At 40.2% G+C, this 9,200-nt stretch overlaps 2 protein-coding genes across 2 annotated transcripts in view; both read left to right on the forward strand.

Moving 5' to 3' along the window:
* b4galt4 (UDP-Gal:betaGlcNAc beta 1,4- galactosyltransferase, polypeptide 4) overlaps window positions 1–4,342 on the forward strand; it is a 6,945-nt gene extending 2,603 nt beyond the window's left edge. Inside the window, exons 2-7 of the mRNA XM_008333333.3 lie at window positions 98–540; window positions 1,762–1,994; window positions 2,285–2,472; window positions 2,608–2,730; window positions 2,821–2,925; window positions 3,179–4,342. Coding sequence (XP_008331555.1) covers window positions 303–540; window positions 1,762–1,994; window positions 2,285–2,472; window positions 2,608–2,730; window positions 2,821–2,925; window positions 3,179–3,314 — 1,023 coding nt within the window. The 5' untranslated portion in view covers window positions 98–302 and the 3' untranslated portion in view covers window positions 3,315–4,342. The remainder of the gene's footprint in view (window positions 1–97; window positions 541–1,761; window positions 1,995–2,284; window positions 2,473–2,607; window positions 2,731–2,820; window positions 2,926–3,178) is intronic.
* A 3,384-nt stretch (window positions 4,343–7,726) lies between these two features.
* The window catches only part of arhgap31 (Rho GTPase activating protein 31), a 14,895-nt gene continuing 13,421 nt past the window's right edge, over window positions 7,727–9,200 (forward strand). Inside the window, exon 1 of the mRNA XM_025065643.1 lies at window positions 7,727–8,303. Within this exon, the coding sequence (XP_024921411.1) occupies window positions 8,204–8,303 (100 nt within the window). The 5' untranslated portion in view covers window positions 7,727–8,203. The remainder of the gene's footprint in view (window positions 8,304–9,200) is intronic.

Below are 9,200 nucleotides of genomic sequence, written 5' to 3' on the forward strand. Positions count from 1 at the left end.
TAAATGAATTTAATAATAAATTAATAACAATTTTTTTATGTCATTGTTTTGTCACGCTGTCTTCATACTAATTCAATTTCTTTATTTTCTCTTACAGATCTCAGAAGATTGAGTCTTTTTTTTTTCAACGATGAAGTTTTCCTAAAAGACCCTGGGCTGGTTCGAGGTCCCTAAAGTCGGCCGGCTTTCCAAGTAGACAGCATGTTAAGAGGTCATGACCCTTGTGCTGTCAGTCTGTTCTCAAAGGAACAAATCTCTTAGGTTCTCCTCTCACAGTCTTGATACAGCCGAGTACAGCAGCCATGGCCTGCTCCATTTTTGCCTGCAAGAGTTTGCGCAGGGGGAAGTACTTTGTGCCGCTGTTTCTCCTGCTCTCCGTGCTGGCGTGGTTGGCAGCGTTGTCCGGTGAATCGGTGAAAACCTTCCAGGTTCACCTCGGACCCACGGGAAAAAGTCTCAGAGTTGAACTGGATTCTCAGCTCGAAACCAGCAGTCAAACGACGACGACTGAGGATTGCCCCGCACAGTCGCCTCTCTTAGGTAAGAGCAGTACGCTGTAGGGGTGTAAGAAAATATTCATACACTGAAATATTGCAATAATACATTTCTAGATACTGTATCAATCTCCTCCATCAGTTACTGATTTTTTTTTCTTACCAATTCCCAGTCCAATATTCCTGGTGTTGGTTCATTTTCTTGTTCTTTTCTTTCTTCTCTAGTGATTCCAAATGTAGATCCCCCTGTTCCAGTGTTAGGAACTGTCAGCGTAGATGGAAAAAAAACCCTCAATATATTGTCGTCCCTGTAGTACCGCAATATATTGCAATATATCGTATAATTGCCCCTCTATCCTTGTGTATCTTAGCGCCAGATTCTTGCTTGTAATGTCAGCGTTACATCATTTATTGAAGGTTCTGTATTTACACTCACTTTAATGGTATGAAAGGCCAAAGGTTCATATATATATCATACAATCGCGAGACAGAGTGATAGGAATGAATCTACTCATGAAGTGATGTGTATATGTGTATATATATATGGCCTGAGATACGTATTCTTTTAGTGGCGATAGTCAAACACGTACTGTTTGCTCTGTTCACTCACCTGAGCGCTGCAGCCATGATGAAGTCTGAGCCAAGTCAAGTCACAGTGTGTACATTATTATATTATTTTTTGGGTGAGACGTTTCCAGCTGTGTTTGGAGAGCTGACCGTTTGTCCCGGTGTCTAGAGGCCGTCGGGCACAAGTGAAGAATGTAATCAGCCGAGGCGCTCCCATGAAACGTATCAGCTGAAGCGCAGTGTTACATCATGTCTGATGTGTTGATCTTTTTTTTTGTTTTAGCTTCTGGACAAATATAATTATATAAAAACATTTTTTTTTCTGTATTATATCTGATCTGAATTTTCATTGAAATGTGTTTCAATCTTTGTTTGACAGTTTGTGAGGAACTCACCAATGTTTAAGTTGCTTCACATCTGTCAAAATGAAGCAATTCTTAACGACACAAATGGTTAACCATTGACAGCTAATATTTCTCAATCTTTACACTGACCTTGTGACGGCACAGATTAATTCTTCAGAAAGGGACTGAACGGGCGAGGTGATGATTACAGAGCAAACGCGTTTTATCTGTAACGTGATACTTGATCGTTTCAAAAACTTGCGACACAGGATTCCACCCGTCGTCATTCAGATTGATTGAAGTTCAGTTGTTGTGTAATATACTGTAGTAAAATGTGTGTCTGTTGTTTTCTACAGTTGGACCCCTGCAGCTGACCTTTGACTCCTCACTGACACAGGAGGATGTGGAGAAAGAGAACCAGGTCGTTGTCGACGGAACGTACAAACCTCCAGACTGTACGTCCAGACAGAACATTGCCATCCTCATCCCACATCGCAACCGGGAGAAGCACCTCCTCTTCCTCCTGCACTACCTGCACCCCTTCCTGCAGAGGCAGCAGCTCCACTACGGCATTTATGTCATTCATCAGGTATTTGACGCCCGGGTGGATGAACCAGGCTAACGTTAGCTCTGGTGTCTGTACCAGGACTGTTGTAGCTAACGTCTGTACCAGGACTGTGGTATCAAAGACATCAAACCCCTGGTGCTTGTCCTGGAGTTGGCTTCCATTTTGATGGACGCGCTGATGCTGGTTTCGTTGTCTGCTCTGTTTGATTTTTTTCAGACTTCAAACCCCTGGTGCTTGTCCTGGAGTTGGCTTCCATTTTGATGGATGCGCTGATGCTGGTTTCGTTGTCTGCTCTGTTTGATTTTTTTCAGGCTGGTGATACAAAATTCAACCGAGCCAAATTATTGAATGTGGGATTTCTGGAGGCCCAGAAAGACTACGACTGGGATTGCTTCTTTTTCCATGATGTGGATCTCATTCCTGAAAACGACCATAATTTATACATGTGTGAGAATAACCCCAAACACCTGGTGGTTGGCCGAAATGTCACCGGCTACAAGTAAGTGACAAGGATTTAGTTTTTACCACTGAGAACAACGTTTATTACCGTTGTTAATCTCCGACACCTGTGGGTCACCTGTAACTCTCGTCAAGTCTAAATCGGATCTTATCTTTATTTCTCTTTGTGTCACAGGCTGCGTTACAAGGGTTACTTCGGGGGAGTGACGGCCATGAACTCGCGGCAGTTTCTCCAAGTGAATGGATTTTCTAATAATTACTGGGGCTGGGGAGGAGAAGATGACGATCTGAGAATCAGGTGAGACACACGGAGCCACCGCAGGTTTGTGACCGTGCACGTTCAACTTCATATTCACTGATACATGCATGTGTCTGCTGCGTCACGAAGGACGGAGATCCACAACATGACCATCGTGAGGCCGCCGGCCGACGTGGCTCGCTACACCATGGTGTTCCACTCGCGGGACAGTGGCAACGAAGTCAACAAGCAGAGGTGGGTGAAATTCCACATCAGCCAAATCATGGCAACGGCCGTCGATCTATGAGCAACACTGCCTCTGGTGGTTTCTGTTGGTACTGCATTCTCAAACGTGTTGAGCATAAATTTGCTTCAGTAAATATCAGCAGCGGTTTGAAGCTAAATTTAACGTCTGTCTAAGTGAGCATGAACGTTTGCTAAAGTTTGAAGGAACTCTAACTCCAGCAGTTTCGTTCTTGTCTGAACTGACCTGACTGTTGGTCCTCAGGCTGGTGTTGGTGAGGAGCACGAAGAGGTTGTGGAAGAAGGATGGACTCAGCAGCTGCAAGTATCAGGTGTTGTCACTAGACAGGCTGCCTCTTTATGTCAACATTACCGTGGACATTGGAAAGCCTTTTAACTGACGTTTCCAGCTCCACACAAACTGTGACCAAAAAAAACTATTTTCTTGAATTCTTTCTTTTGTTTTTTTTGTTACAATTGTACCAGAGGATGGAGTTTTCCTACCGTTAATGGATTTATTGCGATATGTCATCAAAATGAACTGCTTATCTGTTAAAAAATGTCTGAAATGCATTTTGTTTTCTCACAAATAATTCACACAAAAACAAGCAAACAAGTTTCATGTTTGTTTGTTTTTTTTTTCACAGTGTTTGATTTTAGTTCCCTCCAGATTTTCTAAAACACGTTACACATTTCACACAGAACTTTTATCTTCAAGAAACTGTCTGAAGTTTGAAATGTCAAAGGCCAAGAGGTTAATTTAAAAATTAAAATTAAAATATATATATATGTATACTTTATGGGTTATATTTATACATGTTTACCCGGTTTACCCGGTTTATTATTGTTTAAAACACTGAATCAGCTCTAACGTGTGAATGTGTTTTGCCACTGTTGACACAGGGGGTCGGCGTGGCCAGCATTGTAACAACAACAAGTATGAGTGTGCACAACCCCAGAGCCCAAAGTAGCTGTAATTTTTTTTTTTTTCCGAAACAGAACGTTGTGTGCGACTTTGTCTGTGGCGTCAGGAACCTTTATGTTGTGCTCAAAATAGCATTACCAGCGCAGCGCAACATGACCCTGTTCTTTACACTGGAGGCTGCTGTTGTTCAGTTCAGTAACATGTAGCATGACATCCTGTCATAATGAAACTGAAGCAACTCAAATATAGTTTGATCCACAAATATACACAGTACTCTCTGTCAGGTGACACAGTAACTGCGTCGTGTCCTCCCACAGTGCCATTAAACCATCACAAATTATTTACTTACCCTTTTTCAAATTGTAGTTATTGAGGGCAGACATTTTCTGTATTTTAGATTTATATACCCTATTTTTTTGTAGGAAAATGTGTTAAAATCTTCAGACATCAGTTTGACATGTCAGACTGTTTGGTGGTGGGTTCAACTTTAAAAAAAAAAAGAAAGAAACCCGTTTGACTTGACCTGCAGAAAGGCTTGAAAAATGGAATTAATGATATGATAAAAATGGTTTAATTAACTTGAATATAAAAATGATATATTTGTTATAGTTTAAAATAATACACTGCTGAAATGATGATGTTAACGTTTATTTTATTTTTTGTTTTTAGTTGATAAATATTCTGGCTGCTGTAGAGAACTTTAATGCAATGACCTTATTTGGAGAAATGAAATCTAGTTTTGATAGTGTTTTAAGTGTTGATACTGTATGTATAGAGTTATTTGGAGAAATGAAATCTAGTTTTTTTTTAAGTGTTGATACTGTATGTATAGATAATCGTAACAATCTTAATTTTATTAATATATCACGTCTGATTGTCGTCAGGCCTTTTCTACGAGCTGATAGTAAATGGTAGTTTGTTCTGTATTTATTAGTTTGACAGTCACAGTGATGATGATGATGATGATGATGATGATGATGATGATGATGATGATGTTGGTTGTTGTAAACCTGCGTAAACACATTTGATCTGAGATTAAACCTACACACACACACACACACAGTAATCAGTTGCACTGTCCCTGATAACACATATCACATAAGCTGATATAGAAACACTAAAATGTTTCCTTCTGTTTTGTTACAGCTTGATCTATTTATGAAATTCTCTTTTGTGTTTTTTTTTCTTTTTCTTTCTTTGGTTTTTGCTAAAAAGAAACAAAACCATATATTCCTACATTACTTTTTTCTTAGTTTTATTTTTTTTATTTTTTGTTTCATCATTTTGCATATATATACATATATGTACATATATACATATATAAATATATGTATATCTATGTATATATATGTCTATATATATATAGACATATATATGTCTATATACATATATAGACATATATATGTCTATATACATATATAGACATATATATGTCTATAGACATATATATGTCTATATACATATATAGACATATATATGTCTATAGACATATATATGTCTATACACATAAATAGACATATATGTCTATATACATATATAGACATATATATGTCTATAGACATATATATGTCTATACACATAAATAGACATATATGTCTATATACATATATAGACATATATATGTCTATATATATATAGACATATATATGTCTATAGACATATATACATATATAAATGCATATATATATATGTATGGTCGTGGTGGTCATCTCTGCTGTGACCAGTGCAGAGCTAAAATGCTAATGATAAAAACAATAATAGTAATTGTTGAAAGTTTGAAGAAATGTTGAGGATGATGAGATTGTTGGTGTGCTGATTTTCTTTCTTCTTCGTGTAGCTAACGTTAGTTCCCGTCTGATGTCTCCGTGCTAAGATACACTACAACTCTTTTTATAATCAATGAACACAGTGAAGTGAGTCTTTCTTTGAAAACATTTTAACAGATTTAGTTTCTTTAGAATGAATTGAATAAATTGCTTTTTATTTTTTATTTTTAGTCCTCGTCTCAACAGTAACTGATTTGGTTTTTGGTCTTTGTTGTCTGGTTACTTCTGTACATCACTTTGGACACTTTTCAACAGGACACAGACCTGGACTGCTGGTAGGCCAGTCCAACACTACACACACACACACACACTCGACATTAACCACAGAAAATATGTTGACTGAAATCCTTTTTTTTAAAGACTTTGTTTCATATATTTCAGCGCAGTATCAAGACTTCTGTCCTATGGTAATGGATCTAGGGAATGTAGTAGTACTAAGTAGTACAGTGAAGTACTGATTGACCAAAACACTGAATGTCACAAATGACAATGAAACTTCTTTTTCTTTCCCTCCAGTTCAGTCTGAAGGAAGGAGCAGGATGGACAGGATGATGTCATTTCCTGTTCCCCCGCCGCAGAAAGAACAGTGTGTCTTGTTGAAGGGTGAGTTTGTTGGACCAGCTCCATGTTGCCTTCAGTTACAGATGACATAAGTGATGCCATTTAAATGAGTTTATTGTAGGATTGTTTGGGTGATTTGTGGGTCAGTGCTTTACATCATCTTTGAAACGCCTACTTTGTTGATTTAATTTTTTTTTTCAGTCCAAATTGAATGTTGTTAAATGTCAAATACATTTGGATGAAACACTTCTTCAGGACCATAATGTGATTCAGACTTGTGCTTTCAGGGACTTTTTCACAGACTCAGACTTGGACTCAGAAAATGTAAAAACTCTACTTTGACTCGGCCAAGTCCACTCCAGACTCCAGACTCGGACCTGAAACTTCAGGGACTTGACGTGGACCGGTACTTCCTCTGTGAGTCCGACTTGGACTTGAAAACTTTAGGGACTCAAGTCTGACTTGAAAATGAAATTTCTTCTTTGAACCTGACTCAGAAAGCCTTGAAACGTTGCCTAAGATCTGGTCACCCTCTGTGGACTTGGCTCCGGCAGTGACCAAATATATGTCCATATATTGAACCCGGTGTCGGGGGGATGGAGGTGGGCGGGGGTTTAAAACCTGAGTTCTCCTGTGAAGGGGCATCTGTGTTTTATCATTAGTTGTCGGTTCTGCGTCAGTTGATTTATTACTGCTGTTTGATCAGCACACCTACAGGTGATAACAGTAATTACACTGAGAAGCTAATGGTGGTTCACAGCTGGAAACTTTCACAGTACGACTTATGGTCTGTTACTCTGTTACGGACCTGGAAAAAAGTGTCTAAAATATTAACTTGTAGTTCATGTTAAATTTTTATTTTAATTATTATTAATCTTAGTTAAAACATCAATATTGTGTCGGCCACAGGATCGTGAAGCTTCAGAAAGAAGGAGGCAGAAGTCGACATGCACAGAAGTGAGTAACAAGAACCATGTGTGTCCCGCCAGCCCCCCATTTCCCATCTGTGCCCTTCAGGCCCTGGCTTTAGTCGCCTCCCACTTCCCTCTTCCTTCAGAACCGGTCTGTTTTTGTTTTTCAACCCCGGGCCCTCGGAGCAGGAAACTGTACACACTGGGAGCATTCAGGAAGTCCAAGGGTTTGCTTTCCCGTTAGCTCTGAATGTGGGCACGTAAGAAAAAAAGAAAAGGGAAAAAAAATTAAAAAACGAGAATAAAAGAGGTCAGTAAGTCCTAGGCCGCGAGAGTGGCAGGAGTCATCTGTTCTCCTCCCCGTGGCTTCAGCTCCCTCCCCCTTTTAGACGCTCTCAACTTTTGAAAAATCCCTGCCACGAAGCCAGCTCTGAACACAGAATATTTAGAAAATCCACGCAGGAAATCAGAATATGAATGAAAAACTGAGGCGTTCTCCTCCTGATGCATGTGTGCCTCCTTAGTCAGAGAGAACTGGAAGGGGAGTGGGGGGGGGCAGGAGGGAGGGAGGGGAGGGGGGGCTCTGTGGAATGAAGGGCAGGAGTAGGAGGAGATAAAAAGGAGCGGAGAGTCTGACTGGGGGTGAAAAAACAACAGGAAACCAAGCCATTCTAATGCTGTTTCTGCAAATCCTTCGGAGATAAAAACCGCTCGCTGCCACGTACCAGCCCGGCAACAGCCACACCGGGAGTTCTCTTTTTTTTTTTTTCTCTCCCACCATCACTTGGAATCATGACAATCTGACGCACAAATTTGAAGTTTTAAGGTGACATCACTTCTGCTCTCTCTGCTTCCCGACAGTCACAGAATGTGAGCGGATGCAGAGTTTTGTGGGAGCAGAACGCTGGGATCTCCATGTCCACTTCTCTTATTGACCCCCCCCTCAAATCTTCACCTCATTTTTTCTTTCTTTCTTTCTGGGGGCGGGAGGGGTCATATGGATAGGTCACCGTGCTGTGAAGGAGCGTCTTCTGCTTTGAATCATCTGGACCACTAACTGGAGCCACATGAAGAATAAAGGGACGAAGCAGAAGCTGAAGAAGAAAGGAAGTGACAATGCGTTCGGCTGTGACTTGATAGAACACCTCCAGAGCTCCGGACAGGACGGTAAATGTTTTTATTTTGAATCGTCAAACGTCTGTGTCCTGTTTCTACACTCACATTATCTTCAAATACTACCTTAAATATTCTCCAAGTAACTCTAACCAGGCTGCCTCCATAACTTTTGCCTCACATTCTTGGGTGAAAAACCGTGATCACCGAACGAACCCGTGACTCAGGGCCAGGTTTTGAAATGTTTTCTTTACGTTGGGCCACAGCCTTTATTAAATGGTCATCTGTGACTCTGGGTGTGGCTCCTACATTTTTGGGACAATTTCCTATATGGCCAAACTGTGGTTCCTGTGACTACGGTGGTGTCTAACAGAACCCTGGGTGGCGCTGCTGCGTCTTATGGATGAGAAATAATAATAATATTAATAATAATAAAAGAGACGAAGCATCAAAACGTTAAACACACACTTGTATATTTAGATTTTAATAACAGAGACGAAGCATCAAAGCGTTAAACACACACTTGTATATTTAGATGTGTTTTACTGCAGTGTTTGTGTTACTGTGATGTTGGTCCTGCCTGTTGACACCAGGCCTGTCTCTGTCTCCGTCTCTGTCTCTGTCTCACTGCTGCAGTTCTCAGACAGTCGTCCATTCTAAATAACGAGTATATTTGTGAATATATTTGTTGGAAAAAAAATTTGGTGGAAAAGATCTTAAAGATGAGCAGTTAGACTGGAGATACTGTGACCAGATCAGCTCAGAGCAGGAAGTCAGGGGGAGGAGGAGGAGGGTCTACAGACTGCCTTCACTAGTCTTTAATGTTTTTCCCTCAATATTTATATGTACTACAGTATATATGTATATATATTTATATGCATGTACAGTATAACAGTGAAAAGAAGCTGTCTCCCGCTCCCTCACCCGCAGCCTCACCACCCCCCCCCATAC

The sequence above is a fragment of the Cynoglossus semilaevis genome, chromosome 19 (genome assembly GCF_000523025.1).
Source record: "Cynoglossus semilaevis isolate Cse_v1.0 chromosome 19, Cse_v1.0, whole genome shotgun sequence".
In the NCBI taxonomy this organism is placed as follows: domain Eukaryota; kingdom Metazoa; phylum Chordata; class Actinopteri; order Pleuronectiformes; family Cynoglossidae; genus Cynoglossus; species Cynoglossus semilaevis.